This window comes from Plutella xylostella, chromosome 16, assembly GCF_932276165.1.
Source record: "Plutella xylostella chromosome 16, ilPluXylo3.1, whole genome shotgun sequence".
Classification (NCBI taxonomy): domain Eukaryota; kingdom Metazoa; phylum Arthropoda; class Insecta; order Lepidoptera; family Plutellidae; genus Plutella; species Plutella xylostella.
The window spans coordinates 6138128-6159811 of record NC_063996.1 but is presented as its reverse complement, the minus strand read 5'-3'; the positions used below and the strand labels follow the sequence as shown (position 1 = coordinate 6159811).

Below are 21684 nucleotides of genomic sequence, written 5' to 3'. Positions count from 1 at the left end.
TGAATAAACGTAACTTTGATACTTCATGCTGCATCAACTGACAATGGGCGTTTTGGGACCTATGTCCAATAAAGATGAGACATACATCGTTGGATAGCTCTTTTCAAGTGAGCAAAAAAGTATTATGGCGACAAATCCGTATAAGTTGTCCATTTTGAAATATATATTCGTCGGAAGGAAGTATTTTTCTATGGCATTGCACTCTCTCTCCTGATGACAGTTAGGGCGTAATACACGTAAACACGTATTATTGAAATTGGAGAAATTACTTTCAACTGGTTTTATTTACTGAGATAATAAACAAATATAATATTATATGAAATATGATCATTTTGTTATAAAAATTAAAAATGAATGTGAAAAACTAACAAAAACATTAAAATTACAGAAATAAAATATAAAAACTTTCAAGGTACGATTATTCTAATTGGACAGTAAATCAAGACTAGCGCTTCCGTTATTCATATTCTGCAAAAAAAAACCTTTTCAACGACGTATCACTCATTTCTATTGGTGCTGGTCCCAGCTTCCATATATTGGTGCCCATCATCATTTCCCTAATTAAATTTCAACCTTAGTTTCCAATACACAAAGTTCATTGTACATTAAGAAAATTTGACTATAAGTGGTAGCACTGGTAGCCTGATGTAATTTGTCCGTAGGTAGGTAATCCATCCTTTGCCGATTTAATTTGCATGACGCGAATCTTTTGCTCGATTTGGCAGGGGCACTACCGTGCGCCTATATTTACTTGGTGGGGGCACTGCCGTGCCCCAGATATGTGATTATGAAATTATTTAAGCAGTTATGTACTACCTATCTAGAAAACTGGACCAAAATTTTAAAATTTTACTCGAGTTGGTGGGGGCACTACCGTGCCCCCAAATATTTTAGTTTTTCCTTGGTTCATACACCAAACACTACTTATATTCCAAATTTGAAGCTTCTAGGTCTGCTAGAAGTGCCTTAGAATTTTTATGATCGGTGAGTGAGTCAGTCAGTGACAAAATTAAGAAACTTTGACCCGTTAAAATTTTTAAACAACTGGTTCAAATTGAATGAAATTTGAAATATACCGTGTCTTTACAATGCCTGCGCTGGTTAGTGAAAATTCAGTCTTCTAGTTTTATCCGCAACGAAAACGAAGTTACAGGGGGTCGAAAATGGCCTGAATTGCTTCGAGAAAAGGATGGTACGGCCGTGCCGCTTTTTTGCTCGACTTGGTGGGGGCACTACCGTGCCCCCAGATAGGTAGTTTCGGAATTAGGATGATCAGTTTTTGACGTCTCACCTCTTCCATCAGATGCTTGACCTCCTTCTTGACGGCGGCTATGAGCTTCTCCTTCTGCTCCGTGCTGGGGTCCGCGGGGGGACCCGTGGCCGCCGGCATCTTGTCTTCGGACTCGCTTTCTGGGACAATAAACAAAAATATGTAAAATAAGAAAGACATTTTGTGATGTTATACACTCACGTTCAATGAAAACGTACCACTCACAAAAATCCGACACAAAACGACTCAAATTTTTTCAAACATTTAATTTAAAATTTGAACAAAATATTATCGTTTTTTAGTTGGGAATATCCTGATGCTCTGTTTAATGTACTTCAATGTTGCAGAAGGCATCATTAAGCTAGCATTTTCCGTTTAGAAGTAATTTGGTGTTTTTCTCAGTGGAACCTTTTCATTGCCCGTGAGTGTAATTATAACAGCGGTTGCTCAATGTCAGCAATGGTTGCTCAGTCGGGTAAGTTCTTTGGCATTTAATGATTTAACTTTAATTAAGTAAAAATGTGGTAAGTAAATAAAATAAAATAAAAGTATCATACAAAAAAGAAAAACATCGTTAAAAACCTACCTGCTAGGCAGGTAGGTAAGTATAATACGATTCGTAGTTAGTACTTGGTATATAATACTTCTAATACTTAGTTAGTTTATGTACGGGATTTCATAAATGTACTGAAAAATCACGGCACCAGATCTGGTAACCAAATATTAACTTAGAGCAAGTCTGGCAGTGAACTCAAATTTAATTAAGTTAGATTAAAATTCAATCTCAAAATGGAAATCCTAATAAACTTTATAATTGGGTAGGATTATTAATATTTATTAAGTACTTATCTACTTTATTACAAAGGGATAGGTATATGAAATGAACCAGTAGGTACATAAATTATATTATGTAGGAAACGAAAAACCTACAGGATTAATACCTAAGTACATAGTAATGGAAAAAAAACACGCACTCACGCCTTGTACTAATGTACTCCCTTGCGGGGTAGGCAGAGGTGCATTGCTGCACCCACTTTTCGCCAGAGTGTTATGTTAGTCCCATGTAATAGGGGGCGGGCCTATTGCCATTTTACTTAGTAATGGAGTGCATACAATATGAAAAAAAATCTATGAAGAAGCCATTTTTTTCGCGAATATCCAAAAGTCATGGAATAAAAGTTGTTCAGATCAGGTGGCCCCCCTGAGTTGGACCCCTTGTACGTTGGTCCACTATATTTACGGGACATCATGTACATATGTAATAATAATATGTGGGGACATGTCACACACGGCCATCCGACCCCAAGCTAGGCAGAGCCTGTATTATGGGTATCGGACTGCTGATATATCTACACAAATACATAGATAGATAGGTACATATTAATTATAAATATCAACACCCAAGACCCGAGTCCAAATATCTGTCTTTAAACAAATCAGTCGGGATTCGAACCCAGGACCTTCGGCATAGCAGTCAGGGTCACTAACCACTACACCATTCAGCCGTCATCATCTACACACATCTACACGGCACCATTGCATTAGTCGCTAGTAGGTGGAAGGGGTGCTGCTATTCTACTCCGCCGCACATATCACACGGGTATTAGAATCCTATTTGGATTTGGAGATTAGATATTCAACTGGGCCTAAGCGTGATATTTGGAGATTTGAGATTCCGATTTACAAATTTCGTGGTAAGTAGGTAAATACTTACCTATATGGTATATAAACGAACTAATTCACGATGTTAAATAAATTAGTAAGTAGATACCTCAGTACGGACAAGGTAACAACTATGTAATACCTACCTAATAGGTATATCGTAGCGAACATTCCGTAATATTACCATCAGGCTTTTTTAAACTTAGCAGAATTTCAGCCTATTATTCATGCTTAGTCAGCGAGGGCCATCTATCATCTTCAGGAAAAGCAAACTTGATATACTTAGAAGATTAATCGGCCGTATCCATCTTAGGAAGAGCAAAAATGATTTTTCTGTTCATACCTATACCTATACTATAATAATACCATATACTAACCAACATCGCAGTCCGCAAATGAAAATGAATAAGCGCTCCTCTGGAGAAACTTCTTTTCAGTTGATTTTCAATGAATATTTCCCAGCGAGTTCACCTAGAGATACGCACTATGTTTTCCTAGTGGCGGCTCTCCGATCATTTTAGCTGGCCTTTATATTGCCACTCATGTACCTACACATTTTAAGTACTTACCCTTATTCATATGTAAGTATTTATAGTGCCACAAACTTATCTGTTCCGGTGACAGCTCACGTAAATGTGTAATATTTCTTCATTTTATAAGATTTTAAGTTTGCCAGTAGTGGTAATTCGCTCTTGTGGTTTCAAATAACCCATCTAATCTATATCAATATATAATTCATGAGTAAATAATGAGATATACCTAGATCAATTTAGTTCGCTCTCACCGGAACACATAAGTTTGTCGCACTGTATACCATATTTTATTATCACTATGACTTACCCCCAAAGTCGACAGAGTCGCAAAATAACAATATCGACTTGATGCCGGGATCAAATAATTGGCTAGGCTTCACGCGCAACATTGGATACGATCCTTGCGCCATTGTGTAAGTACTAAATTAAATAATCAACTATCCAGCGAAGTTTATTTTTATAGACACGGTGTTATGTGTATTTATTGTTTACTTATTTACAAACAATATGACATACGGTTTAACTATGTTAATGTTTTAACTTAAGTCAGAACTCAGAATAATCTTCATATTCTTCATGTGGCCACAACGCAACGCAACAGTGTCTTAACAGGTCCATCATAATAACATAGCTTGGTCTTGGTAACATATACTTTCATCAATCACCACTACCGCTTAGAAGAGTATCTGAGTAGAAAGACCGAGTATACAGCAGAGCTTGTGTGAATTAGGGAGGGGCTTTGGAAGAACAGACAAAATAATCTGATTGGCTATTTATTCCTTTGACCGCGCCACGGTCATTAGATCTATATAAATCCCTAATCCAGCTGTAGTATTTGTCACTGTAAAAGTAAGCGTCCACCTTTCATCATCGTAGACAACGGACGCATCGCATTCAATCATTATTTTCACCTATACACATTCACACAAGTGCGTCCATTTCATCGGCATTGCCGAAGACCGCTGTGCCTCCATACATTTATGAAAATCTGTATTATCCAATACATACGATACCGATAGGTTTACGCATACTTTTAAAGTAAGAAGTAGCCTCGACGGTAAGAGGCATGAGTGTAATTACTCTATTCACTTCATTTCAGCTAAGATGATACCGGTGCGGCTAAATGGTGGAAAATTGTGAGCCTTTAGTCGATAATAAAGTATGGAATATATGGAATAGTAATTAAAGAATCTTAATCTACTATTAAGAATAATCTTTTCCAGCTTGAATTCATACAGCATTTAATAACTATTTTGTCCTCGTAATCTACGTAAAAACAGTAGCAACGTTGACAAAACATGCGGAAAATTCTTACAACCATCATGAGTTCATGATACAACACTCGTACATTAGCATCACATGGCCGATTTTCACCCACGCACCCGCTATCTATGTCAGGCAGCCCGATAACAACTCTAACTGCCAATAGTACGAGTAGCTCTCCTTAATACACCTTCAGTATTCTATAGTTTGTAACTTCGCATACACCAACAAAAACACCAAAGTTTCACGTTACAATTTCCACGGAAAACTCACCTTTATTTTGGGCAGCCATTTTCCAGCATCCTAAACCACTGTTGCATTCTCAGGGCACATGTCCAGTCCACACTAAACGATTGTTTTTTTTTCAAGTTTACCTCGCAACACACGGGAGGTTTAGTCGAGACGTCCTGTTGCGCCTCTGTCGGTTGGGAATGAACTGGTAGTGGAAAATCGATGATTCGCCGCGCGCAGTCCCGTAGTACGCAAGTGATAAGACCCGGCTCCTCTCGGGACCCGCTGGGACCGGCTGATTGGACCCGAAAGTTGCCTGTTTACATCTAGGTATAGTATAAATAAAGAGTGAAATTGGCCCAACGATGTTGACCCTCTCGCTTGAGTAAGCAAACTGTGACAGTCAATCGAGGACGGTATTCAATTGTTTAGGGTTTCGAGCTCGTTGCTTGGTTAGTTAAGGTTGTGTATGGTAGAAGATAATTATATAATTTTATACCAAAAAAGTATGATGAAGTACCTGCATACATACTAACTAGTATGTAGGTACAGTTCCTGATTAGAATATAAGGAGGTACTTCAGCTCATTCCAAATTCTATGGTCGCAGGTAAATTTATATACTTACTGACTGACAGACATACCTACCTTAAAATAACGTAATGACAAAATAATCTTACACTAGCTAACTACATTTAACTACACGTTGCTGAAGCACCTCAGTGTTCAGTAAGAATATTAAACAACATTCTTGGGCCTAAAGCGTCAGATACAGTCGGTCCAACACTAAGCGAGTAGGTACATTCACTGTAGCTATAGGCATATTGGTATATCTACGTTACTTTTCAGGGTTGTGGCACAGTCTAAGTATATAGAGTAAGTACATAACGATGTAATGTGTAATGGCATCGGATTTTGGAGATGCGGTCGTAGGTACAATAATTTAGGCGTAGATATTAAGATATTTTTTCAGACTGAAACTTTACTTCCAAGTTAACAATATTAAGTAAGGCCGTCTTGCACAACAAAGTTAAATAAAATTAAATAGTTTGTCTCTTGCTCTGACAGTATAATGTCAGAGCAAGAGGTCATAGATTTAATTTTATTTAACTTTGTTGTGCAAGACGCCCTAAATTTATTAACCTAAACTTAAACTTTTATTATATATAATTCTTTAAGTGTGAATTAATGTAATATTACTGTATCTTTTTATGAAACTCCAGGTCTATTTACAAAAATGTTTGTAAAATTATTAGTAAGTGACTGTTTGTTTCCTTAATAAAATAAATAAAAAAACAATTACAAACAGGTAGTTAGGTACCTATATTATAATAACATATGTTAACGAAACTCATCACATTTTTAAAAATGTTTCTAAAACTTCTTTTTTGTATTTTGTATTTTGATTAATCAAAAATGTCAACATCAGTGAGGTGCTATCTGCAGTTCGTCAAAAAAGTATTTTTTGCATAGGTGCTGCAACAGCTTGAAAAAAAGAGACCTGAAATTGAATGTTTTTGGGAGCCACAAAAGCGATTTAAAGCGGGCATGGGAAGTTTCAGGAACATTTTGTCTCATTCTAGGTATGATTTCAGGAAGGTTATCTGCTACTAGTTAGGTATTCCCGTTTCAGCAGTCGTTACGATACCGACATTAGGTAGGTACCTATATGACAAGCAAACTTATTTATATACTTTCATTGCACTCATTAAAATGATGATAATAGGTAGTAGACCTACAAAAGACTTAATTAAATCCTCTACCAGTCAACCTGCATGAGAAGTGCAAATTCAATAATATCTTTATTCTTCGTCATTATCATCGTTCTCCTTTCTCAGTTAAAATTACTGGACCCCATTCAGAAAGGGCTCTAATCTACGGAGAATCACAGAGGCAAGACTCCAGATCCATCTTTTCAGTAGTTGAAAAGTGCGATCGTCTCCACTGTACGACAATAGCACTGTAGATATTGGTGGTTCCCTACCTCCTGGGTTACCATGGAGCCATGGATCTACGCAGTAATGAAGCTTGAGGTGAGATGAGTTTACTCAACTGAATTTGACGGCAGAATACAGATGTGCCCAGCGGTCCACGTCAAAACGCATTTTGATCACTTCGCTCTCTCAAAACATGCACTTAATTCTGAAGGGCAAGGGTGTTTACTTTAATGTACGTATGTTATGTAGACACTGACTGAATCGTAGGTACTTACTCGTTCTGTAATTCTGTAAAAGCTCTTTCATGAAATGCTAAGTAGGTACCTAATTAATTACCTACCAAAGAAAATTACTAAAACTATCTGCAACTCTTGGCTAGTAGCACGGGGCGCATTATAGACGTGAAATACCTTTTGCATCGCGGTCACTCATATCTCGCAGCCTCAAGAGCGAAAACGACGGACAACTTTTGTCACGTCTTAAATGCGCCCCGTGCAGCCCTTCTAGAATGAAGAGTGAGTCCGAGCCGAAATTTGATCCCTTGATTAACTAACTATTAGTTACCGATTTGTTTCCGAAATCAGAAATCTCATCAACCGAATAAAGTCATGGCATGGGTTGGTGAATTATATGGGTGATAATCCAGGGTAAAAACGATGACGACCATATGATTTTTAAAGTGCTCATAATACTCATATCCTATATAGAGCTGTTCATTAACTTAATCCCATCAGTTGTCAGAGTCATCATCAGCTCGTAATCGTCCAACTGCTAGAAGGGCGCAAGACCACAACATCTAATGAGCTCGAGCTTCCTCTTTCAGTCACTACTGTATATAAGGTTGGTAAGTATTAGAACTCCAGTAGTGGAGAGGCACCAGAAGAAGAAGAAGAAGAAGAAGTATTAGATCTGTGGCTTATCAGTGGTCTAAGATCAGCAGCAAGTGACTTTATTAATGTGCATGCACCTATGCACGCTTTTAACATTCAGTGGGTAGTGGTAGCATTTGTACATTTGTACCAGTACCACCCAGTACCTCTACCTACCATGCAAAAAAAAATATGTCCACAAATGCCACAAAATAATAACCCCTAAAAAGAGAGTATAATCTGTGTTAATTTAATCTGGACTAACTATTCTGAGAATCCAACAGTCTGATAACAATATAGATCATACCATAAAAAGAGTCCAAATGAGCTCAACGTTTGGCTCTGGCTGGGGACCAGAACAGCTGCTTCGCCGTGTCAACTGTCACTTAAATGTCAGACTGTAAGATCATAAAAAATCCAAACCAAAATAATCGATTTGTTTAGCCAAAACATTTGGAAAATACTTTGATAATAATTAGAAAACTCATTATTATTGCAAAAGAACATTGCAATAATAATGAAGGAAACGAAAATGAGCTCTCACCTCGCTGGAGGAAGGCTTAACGTTGCCTTAATTCAAGAGACAATGAGAAAGGAGCTCCTCAATCTTCTTCAACAATGTGAGGGGCCGAAAGTAAGTTTGTTTTAATAAACATAATAGTTTTCATCATGCAATCTTCTGTATTTAAACAGCTTTGGCAGCTCCATATCAGGTGTCTGCTCAACGCGGCGAAGCCCCTGATTGTTTGGTCCATCTAATTCAAATTCATATATTAATAATTAAATACTCATTTACCTTTTCTATCTATTTTATTTATTTAAGCAGGTAACGCAAAGGTTTTATGATCATGTAAATAGCTTTAATTTTTTTTTATGTATAGGTACTAACTTAAGTACATGTCCTCATATTTTTGTTTTGCATTACCTATGTACTAATCAATTTCCAGGTGACAATCTGGGACGACTGGCTGGCGGGCCCGGTGGGGCTGGTGGCGCAGTACTCGCTGCTGAAGGAGCACGAGGTGGTGGACATGTTCCCTCTGCGCCCCGGCAGCCTGCCCACCATTGCTGTGAAACATATTGTGTTCATAGCCAGGCCTAAGCTTGCGCTGATGGATTTGGTGGCTGACTATATTTTGTCGCTAAGGTTAGTATTTAAGAAGATGAAACAAATAAGTACTTTATTTTACTAATATTATCCAATACAATAACTACTTATATAGTTTAAAAAACTATCAACTATCCTAACATACATAGCAAAAGATGTAAAACTACTTGAATGACTTCTACATAGAATCAAGGGGAATAATTGATATTGTTGAAGTGCAAACAACAACTAGAAGAACTGCTTATGGTTTTATGAGACTAATTGCATGTAAGCAAACTAAATTATACATATGCATAAGTTCTTTTAGAAAATAATTAAATTTTCTTTCTGTAACAGTTAACAAACTGGAATTGACTGGATTTACAAGTTGATTTCATTTCAATTTGTTTTATAAATTTTATACCTGTCAGTTTATCCAATCTAAATTAATTTTTATACATCACTAACCACCTCCACAGAACAAAACAAGGCCCCGGTGTGGACTTCCACCTGTTCTTCGTTCCGCGCCGCAGCGAGCTGTGTGAGAAGCACCTGAGCAACCGCGGGGTGCTCGCCAACCTCACCATACAGGAGTTCAAGTGCGATGTGTACCCGCTTGATAGCGATGTCATGTCACTGGAGCTGCAGAATGACTTCAGGTGAATAGTTTTTCAGGTTACAAATAGAAATTTGGCAGCCCAAGAACATTGTTCTGGCACTCCTTAGCAGAAGCCTATGTGCAACAGTAGATGATGACTCAGTAAAGTGCCCCTTCTCCATACAGGAGTTCCGTGATGATGATGAAGATGGGAGAGTTTGTTACTCCTGGAGACTTGTTTAACCTATGGAATGTCAAAACGTGGATCCCTCTAAATATCGAATACAATTTGAACTTTGTCGAATTTCAGTTTTAATTGTGGTAAATAGCTACCTAAAACTAATGGGTAATTTCCTGTTTGTCTAGCTTCATCTCAGGCCCTTATTACTGTGTCCTTTTTAATATATAAGTCCTACCTAACCTTTCGGCTGTCTGTTCCAGAGAGAACTATCTAGAAGGCGACCCGACGTGCATATACAACGCGGCGCAGGCGCTCAGGACCATCCAGCAGCTGTACGGGATCATACCGCGCGTGTTCGGGAAGGGAGTCGCCGCTAAACAGGTATTTGGTATTTGCTAACAGATAATCAAAGCAGAAGACGTCCCAAAGGAAGCAATGACATGGCACCCCGAGGGCGGTAAACGAAGACTCGGCAGACCGCGAGAGACATGGCAGCGCTCTGTGAAAAAGGAAATGGGCCAGGCGGGGATGTCTTGGGAGGATGTCTCTGAACTGGCCCAAAATCGTAAAGAATGGCGGCGCTTCACTTCGGCCCTTTGCTCCCCAGCGGAGATTGGGAATAAGTAAGTAATCAAAGCAGAGAAAATGATTGGGATTGAGGAAGAAAACCCTTAACAATTACAAAAGTGCAGTTTTCAAAAGTCAATTTATTTAATTTTATTTCTCATAAATTTTAAGATTTAGAATTTTCATATGAACAAAAAAAATATTCATAGTTTTTCGATGATCACTTTTTTTCAACAGTTGACTAATTCAACTCTTTACTTATTTTTATTAAACATTACTGTGCTGAATAAAAAGGGCCACCTATTGCTTACGCACAAATTGAAAATCAGGAAAGTAATGATGCATTGAACATAGACCGTATGTCCAGGTATGGGAGCTAGTCTGTCGACTCAACAAGGAGGACGCGGGCGCGAGCAAGGGCTCTCAGACGTCCTGCATCGACCACTTACTGCTATTGGACCGGGCTGTGGATTATACCAGCGTCGTGCACACGCAGTTGACGTATGAGGGGCTTATTGGTGAGTACAAATACAGATTTTCATAAGTACTTTGATAATTAGATACATAGGTACACACAAAGCTACGTACATAATCATGCTCACGACTGTCACCCGCTTTTCGCTGTATAAAAGTGTACTCACGAGATAGGTCGCGAGCCGTATCGCCGTTTTTGAATGAGTACAATGCACTGAGGGAAAACATCTAGAATCTAGATGTGCAGGTTTCCTCACGATGTTTTCCTTCACCGTAAGATAGATAGATACCTAGATATTATTTATTTTTACACAAAGACGGGACACAATTACGGATCTTATTTTAATACGGTATTAAGGTTAGTTAGGCTTATTGTAATTAAGGTACAAAAGGTAGTCTTATCACTAAAAGCTATATCTACCAGACAACATTTTGGGTTTCCTACGCAATTTCGAAACCATATTTCTACAAAGTCGTTTACAAAATGACGGTACCACTAAAACCTTCCCACCCACAAACAGATGAGCTATTCGGCATCCGCAACTCGACGGGCACGTTCCCGGGACACAAATTCGTCAGCGGAGACGACTCCGCTCCCGAAGCGAGTGCGAGGGAGAGCAAGAGAGTCATCTTGAACTCAGGGGAACAGTTGTATGCGGATTTGAGGGATCTGTACTTTACCCAGGTGAGCAGTATTTGTACTAAGAAGTTCTTAATTTGAGCAACAGATGGCGCTGTCAGTTAAAGTAGTCGTAAGTACCTAGTGCTTGCATTATGCTATAGATGGCGCTTGTAGCTAACGTAACAATAGACATCGCTCCCGAAGCGAGTGCGAGGGAGAGCAAGAGAGTCATTCTCAACTCCAGAGAACAGCTGTATGCGGATCTGAGGGATCTGTACTTTACTCAGGTTAGTCGTTCTCACTTTTGTAATAGATGGCGTTAGTTGTTAAGGAGTTCTTGCTTTGAGCACTAGATGGCGCTATTAGTTAACGTTACAATAGACGCTAAGCCCGATGTGAGTGCGAGGGAGAGCAAGAGAGTCATCTTGAACTCCGGAGAACAGCTTTATGCGGATTTGAGGGATTTGTACTTTACACAGGTGAGTACTCGGTATGAACTTGGACAAGACGAAAGTCATGTACAATGCTCACATCAAACCGGAGCCTGTCGCCGTTGGTGAGGCAACAATCGAAGTTGTGCAAGAATATGTCTACCTCGGGCAGACTATTCGGCTAGGCAGAAGCAACTTCGACAAGGAGGCTGCAAGGCGCATCCAACTGGGTTGGGCTGCATTCGGGAAACTTCGTCACATATTCTCCTCGGCCATTCCTCAGAGCCTGAAGACAAAAGTCTTCAACCAGTGCGTCCTGCCAGTGATGACGTATGGTGCAGAGACGTGGACACTGACGGTAGGACTGGTCCACCGATTTAAAGTCGCTCAGCGTGCTATGGAGAGAGCTATGCTTGGGGTTTCTCTGATGGATCGTATCAGAAATGAGGTTATCCGTCAGAGGACTAAGGTTACCGACATAGCTGTCAAAATATGCAAGCTGAAGTGGCAGTGGGCTGGTCATATCTGCCGAAGAACCGATAACCGTTGGGGTAGACGAGTTCTCGAGTGGAGACCACGAACAGGCAAACGCAGCGTGGGACGCCCTCCTGCCCGCTGGACTGACGACCTTAGGCGGGTAGCGGGTAGTGGTTGGATGAGGAAGGCCGAGGACCGAGTGTTGTGGCGCTCCTTGGGAGTGGCCTATGTCCAGCAGTGGATGATTATTGGCTGATGATGATGATGACAGGTGAGTAGCTAAGAAGTTCTTACTTTGAGCAATAGATGGCGCTATCAGTGAAAGTAGTCATAAGTACCTTGTGCGTACAATATCCTATATATGGCACTAGTAGTTAAGGTAACATAAGATACCGCTCCCGAAGCGAGTGCGAGGGAGAGCAAGAGAGTGATCTTGAACTCCGGAGAACAGCTGTATGCGGATTTGACGGATCTGTACTTTACTCAGGTGAGTAGTGTTTGTAGTAAGAAGTTCTTAATTTGAGCAACAGATGGCGCTATCAGTTAAAGTAATCATAAGTACCTTGTGCGTACAATATCCTATAGATGGCACTAGTAGTTAAGGTAACATAAGATACCGCTCCCGAAGTGAGCTCGAGGGAGAGCAAGAGAGTGATCCTCAACTCCGGGGAACAGCTTTATGAGGATCTGCGGGATTTGTACTTTACTCAGGTTAGTAGTTCTTACTTTTTGTAATAGATGGCGTTAGTTTTTACGGTGATAAGGAGTTCTTGCTTAGAGCAGTAGATGGCGCTATTAGTAAACGTAACAATAGACACTACACCCGAAGTGACCAAAATGAAAAGCCCTTATAACGAAAGGTACTAGTGGCAAGTTGGCCACTACTCCACGTTCCACCTTTCCCCATTTATACCATCACTTAAAACCTCTTTTTATCACTCAGGTGGGGGCAGCACTGTCCAAGAAAGCGCGAGTGATCAAGAGCCAACTGGACGAGCGGCACAACGACAAGTCTGTGCAAGAGATGAAGCAGTTCGTGGCGCGACTGCCGCAGATGTTGGCCAACAAGCAGGCTCTGGCCACACATACTGCTATAGCTGAGTATATCAAGGAGGTTGGTGGTGAACGTAGTTGTCACTTTCAGCAATAGATGGAGCTTTCACCGGAAAATAATAATAAGAACGACCATCTAAGTGTAAAAGTAAAAACTATTCAGATAAGTTCTTACGCTTAGCAATAGATGGTGCTAGTAGCTTAGCTAATGTAATAAGAAGTACTTCTTAATTAGAGTAACAGATGACGCTAGTAGTTTAGGTAGCGATTAATTTATTTAGGAAATATACAACTCACTTATATCTGCGTACACAGCGGGCCAACGAAGGCCAACGAACGGGTTACGTTGGCCTTCGTAGCTGCAATCTGCCCTGTATTATGTATGATAAATATCCATCGTTGGGATAACCGTTGGCGTTCGTTGGGCGTTCGTTGGCCCGGTGTGTACGCAGCTTAAACCAAACCTTATTTACCTACGAGTTTATCGTTATTAATTTAACTATTATGTTTATTTTACAGACCACAGACAGTTTTGACTTCCAAGACTTGATACAGTGTGAGGAAGACTTCTTGAACTGCGTAGACAATGAAAACGTTTGCACTTACATCGAGGACCTTATTGCACAGAAAGCGCCTCTGACCAAGGTAAGCGTAGTTTTTTGACCAATAGACCGACTTATAGTCGTTATCATCGGCCTATAAACGTACAGTCTGGTGCAAATAAACCTGGCTCTTCTCTATTACCATTGAACTATTCAGGGATTACAAGATTTGCGAACCTCGGTTATAGTTGCGTATCGTCAACGGTCACTGTCAAATGTAAGATGAAATTTGTTAGTTCCAAAAGTATACGTTGGCGCTGTTTTTTTTTCCATGATTGTGTAGTATCGAATGGGGACTACCGTTTTTTTGCTCACCAGTTGGCGCCACTGTCGACTGAGGTCAAGAGGTATAGCTGTCAAACTTATAAAAGGCGACTTTATCTATTACTTATACTTTTTATATTATAAAATCTTGAATCTCATAAGCTTAGAAGCGTCCGTAGTCGAGATGGCTTCAGTGATCGTAACCGATCACTGAGGTTAAGCAACAACTGGCACGGTCAGCCGTTGGATGGGTGACCGAATCAAGTGGTTCTTTTCTGAACGCTTCCGTGCTTCGGACTGCACGTTAAGCCGTAGGTCCCGGTTGCTGCATCGGCAGCAGTCGTTAAGCCTAGTCAGAGGCCTTTATCATCATCATCATCATCATCAGCCAATAATCATCCACTGCTGGACATTGGCCTCTCCCAATAAGGAGCGCCACAACACTCGGTCCTCGGCCTTCCTCATCCAACCACTACCGGCTACCCGCCTAAGGTCGTCAGTCCAACGGGCAGGAGGGCGTCCCACGCTGCGTTTGCCTGTTCGTGGTCTCCACTCGAGAACCCGTCTACCTCAACGGTTATCAGTTCTTCGGCAGATATGACAAGCCCACTGCCACTTCAGCTTGAATATTTTGATAGCTATGTAACCTTAGTCCTCTGACGGATAAGCTCATTTCTAATACGATCCATCAGAGAAATCCCAAGCATAGCTCTCTTCATAGCACGCTGAGCGACTTGAAATCCGTGGACCAGTCCTACCGTCAGTGTCCACGTCTCTGCATCATACCATATGTCATCACTGGCAGGACGCAGTGGTTGAAGACTTTGTTCTTCAGGCTCTGAGGCCTTCGGGCAGCTTGAAAACATCTGACAGTCGGGTAGCCCACTTACCCGAACAACTTCAGTGCATTGTACTCATTCAAAAACGGCGATACGGCTCGTGACCTATCACGTGAGTACAAATGTACAGCGAAAAGCGGGTGACTTCGTCGCCTCTGACTACCCCTTTGGAGATTATAGCCGTGAGCATATGTATGTATGTAAGTATGTCATAAGTTTATTAATTATAAATAACTATCATCATATCGAGTTACTATGCCGCAATGTTGTGCAGTTCCGCTATGTTCAGAAAGAAAAGGAGGACACATATTTTCGGGCCTCTTTTCCTTAATTCCCCTTTCAAAGCGAACACATTCATCGAACAATAATCAATATTTGCAATAATTTCAAATGAGATCACTTGTCAACAGGGAAATGAACAAAAATATAATTTGTTACGAAGCCCGCCAAATTATAGTAGTGAAAGGTAGTGAAAAGTAAATGTCACTTGACCTCAGTCGACACCAGCGCCCCTAGCGGCAAATTCACACGCGTTACCTCCCATTGCTACGTTAGCCCGTGATAGGCTCTCTAAAGTGGTTTTAAAATTACAATAATTCTTTCTTTTGTGCCAGGTGCTTCGTCTGATCTGCCTGCAGTGCTCGACGGGCTCGGGCCTCAAGCCGAAGGTTCTCGAACACTACAAGCGCTCCCTGGTGCAGGTGACTAACTTTTTTTATAATATTACTAGCTGTTCCCGCGAGCTTCGCTTCGCCTTAAAAAGTATTCCCGTGGGAATTCCGGGATAAAAAGTAGCCTATGTTCTTTCTCAGGGTCTAGACCATATGTATACCAAATTTCATTCAAATCGGTCCAGTAGTTTTGGCGTGAAAGAGTAACAGACAGACAGACAGACACATTTACTTTCGCATTTATAATATTAGTTAGGATTTACACATTTGCTACTGTTACTCAATTTAATTATGTGCTGGCTGAGGAAAGACCATCCTGGGCCAAATAACTTGCTGATGCGGTATTTAACATGCGGAATCATTCGACGGCCGAAGATAGATGTCGCTAATAAGGCTACTGAGTCACAAATAAAGTTAGGTACTGAACTACTTTAGTAATTTTACAGTTTTTTTTTCATGTATTTTCCTAGGTGTACGGCTTGAAGAGCTGGCTGGCGGTGGAGCGGCTGGACCAGACCGGGCTGCTGAGGGCGAGGGCGGGGCCGCGGCAGTACCATGTGTTGAGGAAGGTTCGTTCATTCATTCACTTCACACTGATCATTCATTCATTCATTCACTTAAGACTATGGAAAAAGTAAGCACAAAAATACTCCTCTGCGCCTCTCTAAAGGCACACTATCAATTCGGAAAGGAATCGTATCAGTATCAACCGTTAGGAATGGTTAGGTAATCGCCTCTCTTCGTCTCAAGATCGGGTGAAAGGCGATATGATGACTATCCGTTTACGATACATTTATGTGTGCTGTGACCTTAACGCTGCAGAAAGGAACTTTAAGCTAATGTCGAACTATTGCTGCCTTGCTTTGATATTGACGTTAAGATATAGATAAGCAACATGTGTTATATTAATCATGTTACCAAAAGGGTTCTGACTCAGCATAATGCTATGCCCCCCAGGCGCTCCACCTGACGATGGAGGATTCGGAGGCGGTGGACAAGAGCTACCTGGCCAGCAAGTACACGCCGCTCACCGTGCGCCTCGCCGAGCACGTGGCCAGGAACCGCGGGTGGACAGGTATATATTTGTACACATGTACACTCTGTAATACAGGAAAAACTTTGTTATTTCCTAGTTCAGATCAGCATTTTAAACTACCTTTAGCATTAAGAGTTGGTCTATTATTGTAAATCACATTTAGCATTAAGTGTTTTCTGAATAAATATTCTATTCTATTCTTTGTATAGTCAGCTATACAAATGAAGCAATACACTTTTGTACATATCGTCGCAGTTATTGCAAAAGGTTATATCTTCTTCTTCAGCCTATAGCAGTCCACTGCTGGACGTAGGCCTCTCCCAAAGCAAGGCACTGGATGCGATCTATAGCTTCCCGCATCCAATCATTACTATTCATCGATTCCGTTGAAAGATACGTCAAAAGTACCTATCTACGCCCCCTTTTTAGTATCGATATACAATAAATAGAAGTACACTTATATTTCAATGCTCTCTGAGTCATGTTTTTTTGTATGGCTTATCAATCATGCAAATGTAATTTCGATAGTAATAATAACACGTTACCTCATGTATGACATCATACCGAACAGAGGAATTTATGGGGAGACATATTATGTATAATGTATTTTAAAACCTCAATTCAAAGAGACTGTCTGTGAAGAGACTAGACTTACCTTATCCTCTGATATACCTACCTCTTCGTTTCCAGACTTACCTAATACCTAACATTATTCTCTCTTCCAGGCATCCACGAGTTCCTAGGTCTCCTCCCAGGTCCTACATTAGACGAGCTACAAACCCTGCAGCCTCGCATGACGCGGCGCAACTCCATATCCAGCGAAAACTCCTCATCGCTGGAATCCCCAAGAGTTATTCTGGTCTTCTTTATCGGAGGGTGCACCTACCACGAGATATCGGCGCTAAGAACCATCAGTCAGCAGGAAGACGCTAATGTCGAGTTCGTAGTACTCACCACAAAGTTGATTAATGGGAATACGTTTTTGGAAACGTTGATTGAGGGGGAATAGTGTTGTAGTGTTGGTTTAGTATTTTAAATGTATCTGTATATTATGTTAAAATATGTTATTATTAGTGTAAGGTTGTATCAAAGTGTATGACTATTATTGATTATAGGTCTAACTTTAAGCAATCCTAAATATTATAATGGAAATATTTAAGACTTCTCTTTTTTTACCTACCTATTGTATCTATTGTGATAAGATTATGTATATTTGATACTGTAAAAAAAAAGTCGAAAAAAACCATTAATCCTGGTTTATTAAAATTTTATACTGATTAACTTGCATATAATATAAATTTTAATTTGATCAGTTGCTTTTTTTTATTAAATAAACTTACAAAAAATCCTGCTCGCTTACTATCTATTATATTACAGTATTAAAGCTTTAGCGTAACAAAAATAATTTCGTACACCAACATACACATAGCCAGTGACTATCCTCATAAATATTCATTACTTGTATACTTGGTAATGTTAGACCGTCGTGGCGCCGCCACCACTACTCCAAACTTCTTCGCCAGAACCACCAGCTTCTCATTGTCATATCCAACATCCTCCTTGTAGCATCTCAGCATCAATGGCAGCACCGTATCCAGAATAAACTTAAAGTTCTTTTGCGCATAACTTGAGTCACTTCCCATAGACAGCACAAGGCGAGCATTGACTATAGCATAGATACACTCGTCCAATACATCCATCATGTCTTTAGTCACCAGTTTGATTCCCACCTTCTGAATCAACAGCACTGACTGCGCAAACCAAATAGTGCTGCTGGAAAGATCAATCCATGTTTCATTTATGACAAACTTAGCTAAGATAAGGCCCAAAGATTCCATTTGCTGCAGAAATTTACTGACTCCAGCCTTTGTGTGCATGTTGACGGGTGTCCATTTGTCTGCAGAAACTTGACACTTCATGGAGTCAACAGTTTTCTCCTTGTACTCTCTCAGAGACTTTATTATAGGAGACCGCACTGTGCTGTTCAACTGAAATCTTAAATCAAGACCAAATTCACAAAATAAAGTGCACTGCTCCCTGAGGCTAGACACACAGTCCAGCACTGAATCTAAAGCACACTGTGGGGTGAACACTTGCTTAATTATTTGGCTCATTAGTATCCTCAGCTCCATGCTAGCCCAGACTATAAATGCACTAATCTTATTTTTAGGGAATAGTGTAATAAACTCTGATAAGGCATCACTGAGGGAGCAAAAGAATACTTCTCCTACTTGTCTGACGTAAGTGTTGATGGAGCCCTCGAGCTGGACCCCCTTGACGTGGGTCTTGACGGTGTGGCTGCAGATGGCCAGGAACAGCTCACATGCCTGACTCGTCATGTTGATCTTGTTGAGTATCTCCACGGGGTGCCTTGACGTCCGCAGACCACCCCTTGGGCTCCAGTTGTGTGTCACATCCAGCTCTTTCAACAGAATATCAACTAGCACCTTCTGTTTTTGGTCAGTCTTGGACATAATATCACTCTTCTGTGGGTGGTTCTTGTATTCTTCTGTTGCAAAAAACTTTTGGACAGCCACCATTAACTCATAGGCTTTTTGGAAATGTCTTTCAACAATGAGCACATCCAGCTCCTCAGTGGCATCCAGCAGCCACTCTGGGAGTGCCGGAACCTGCGGGGAGGGCAGCTCCTCTACAGACATGCTTGGGGATTCCAGCATGGGTTTTGGTTTCTCTGGGGTTTCCTTCTTCTTCAGTTTAGAATTCTCTTTCTCAATATGCATCTTCTTGGCCACCTCAAACTTATCCAGCCAGTCTTTCTTACTGGCAAAACTATTGCATTGGAATACCCTTGTGTCAGGGAAAGCTAGCACCTTGAAGGCTTGTTTCACATTGCCTAGGTCTCGTACATTCACTACAGCTATAGCACTAATTGGATAACTTTGTTGGAACTTGTATCTAGAAGGCCCCCTGCGGTTGGTGATCCATGAGGTTAGCATGAGGCAATCTGTGAATAGGTATGCATGCATTCTCTGGAGCGCCGTGTTCTCCTCCGCGTCTATTTCTAACAAGTCTCCCTCGTGAAGTAAACTCCTGTCAGGAACATCCAGCAAGTTCATACATTCTTCAACTTTTTCTGTTATCTGGTTGAGCTTGTTTTTCCGCTGCTCCTCAGCCTTTAAGGCCTCCTGGTCGGTGTTGTCGAGGGACTCTCGAGAGACTGTATTGTCGTTACCTAGTATAGTGGCATGAGAGAGAGTCGTAAGCACCGTTCGTTGTTCGCTCAATAGGCGAGATAATTTATACATTTCAGCTTCTAGGTGGGATATCTCGGTGGAGGTTTCGATGAACTGCATGTAGTTCTCGTACACATTCTTCTTGAGTGCTCTGGCGGTTTCATCGGCGAGGGTTTTTATCTTATCCTTTTGCTGTTGCAGCTCCTCCCCGCCGACGCAAGACTTGGTCAACTCCCTCACGTAGCGCTCCGGCGTGAAGTCCGGAGACCCAAACTTCTCCGCGTTGATGTCAGACATCTTTTCGAATTAATTAAAACAGTATTATGGGCCTAATAATTATATAAAAACACAAACTCTCTCATCATTCGCTCAGAACGACGACGATCAACCCATAAAAATGAAACGTCAAATAACGAAATGTCAAAGTCAAATCAAATGTGAAAAAAAGTTTTTTGTGCAACGTTTCGTTTGACCCGATTAACACTGATTTGTATCTCAGAACAAGGATTATTTTGATTTGATTGCGTGCTTTATATCTCAGAACAAGAATGAAATATATTATATTAAAGTCCTGTTTCACAATGTCTGGTTAGTGGCTACCTGTGACATAAAAGACATACTGTCAATATCTGTTATTATTTTTCTTAGACAGTGACACCATGTATTTTATCCCACAGGTAGCCACTAATCAGACATTGTGAAAAAGGCCCTAAATTTTGTATAATGTTGTTTTCAGAAGCTGGCTTAAAATGGCACAACTGGCTTTAAATTTTCCGCCAATATCGTGTCCCAAGACTCGCTTTTAGACAATATGTCGAGTACTTTTGAAAAACTGCCCATAGTTCGTTCACTACGTTATTTAGGTAGATACCTATCCTATTTAGTGTGCCGTTTACTTTTCGCCTGATAACGATTTAGCGTAAGTAAATCGATGTAATGAATATGAAGTTGGGGTGGTACTAAGTAGGCACAGACGCATAATAAAATACTTGAGACTTGTTTAATATTTTTATTTATTTGCTGTCAACATTATCACTTGCTTTGCTATTCGATTCTCCTTTGTAAGTTATATCTACTGCTTTTGATTATTTTGACGTTAGATTTCTTTATTAAAACATTCACATACAAAACCGCGTGTTTTGAAACTATACAAGGCCAGAACGCACCCATAGTGTACTAGCACTGTATAGTTTCAAGTGAGAAAATATAATATTTTACTTGAAAATATACACGATTTGTGCGTACTAATCGCGTATACTTTCAAGTTGGAATTTACTGAATCGTTCTTGAAAATATACATTGCCATTACGCACATTGCTTGGTTGGCGTACTTGTCGCATATAATTTATACCCACATGCTGATTCTGATTTATTTAACTATTTCGGTAAATGTACATGACAAAAATTTACTTGTTCTGCCTGTCATACCTATAGAATGTTAATAAATAAATTTTAAAAAAAGATGAACAAGCTCTAATTGATATTTATAGCAATGATACTTGCAAGTAAGAATACTAATATCTTATTATTTATATGAATTAAGAGTAATACCTACTACACCCACGAGCAAAGAAAAAGTTCCAGTGACGATATCTCCTGAACGGAAAAGACTAGCTTAATCATGTTGTCGACAATATTAACAGCGCATAAAATATTATATATTGTAACTAACTAAAAACGTAAATTTTGATCAAATTGTAAATTAAATGTTTTAAAAAATTGGGGTCATTTGGTGTTGACTTTTTGCTACTTGGACTTATTCATTGCTTGTGAGTGCAGTATTACCCTCTAGACCTATTACAGACATATTTTTCATCAAGTTTTG

The 21684-nt window shown here is 40.2% G+C and overlaps 3 protein-coding genes across 3 annotated transcripts in view; 1 reads left to right on the top strand and 2 right to left on the bottom strand.

Moving 5' to 3' along the window:
* LOC105386212 (small G protein signaling modulator 1) overlaps nucleotides 1-3928 on the bottom strand; it is a 59396-nt gene extending 55468 nt beyond the window's left edge. Inside the window, exons 1-2 of the mRNA XM_048626206.1 lie at nucleotides 3773-3928; nucleotides 1292-1410 (exon numbers count right to left, since the gene is read on the bottom strand). Coding sequence (XP_048482163.1) covers nucleotides 1292-1410; nucleotides 3773-3875 — 222 coding nt within the window. The 5' untranslated portion in view covers nucleotides 3876-3928. The remainder of the gene's footprint in view (nucleotides 1-1291; nucleotides 1411-3772) is intronic.
* A 4243-nt stretch (nucleotides 3929-8171) lies between these two features.
* Nucleotides 8172-17720, top strand: LOC105384049 (vacuolar protein sorting-associated protein 33A). The gene is made up of 12 exons (XM_048626343.1): nucleotides 8172-8397; nucleotides 8711-8910; nucleotides 9330-9509; nucleotides 9890-10010; nucleotides 10564-10714; nucleotides 11192-11355; nucleotides 13144-13314; nucleotides 13773-13898; nucleotides 15573-15659; nucleotides 16100-16198; nucleotides 16587-16704; nucleotides 17391-17720. The coding sequence occupies exons 1-12, from the start codon at nucleotides 8281-8283 to the stop codon at nucleotides 17672-17674; spliced, it is 1818 nt and encodes a 605-aa protein (XP_048482300.1). The 5' UTR covers nucleotides 8172-8280; the 3' UTR covers nucleotides 17675-17720.
* Nucleotides 17721-17906: 186 nt separating this feature from the next.
* LOC105386191 (exocyst complex component 8) lies at nucleotides 17907-20280 on the bottom strand. Its single transcript, XM_011556698.3, has one exon. The coding sequence runs from the start codon at nucleotides 20154-20156 to the stop codon at nucleotides 18108-18110; it is 2049 nt and encodes a 682-aa protein (XP_011555000.3). The 5' UTR covers nucleotides 20157-20280; the 3' UTR covers nucleotides 17907-18107.
* Nucleotides 20281-21684: the final 1404 nt, after the last annotated feature.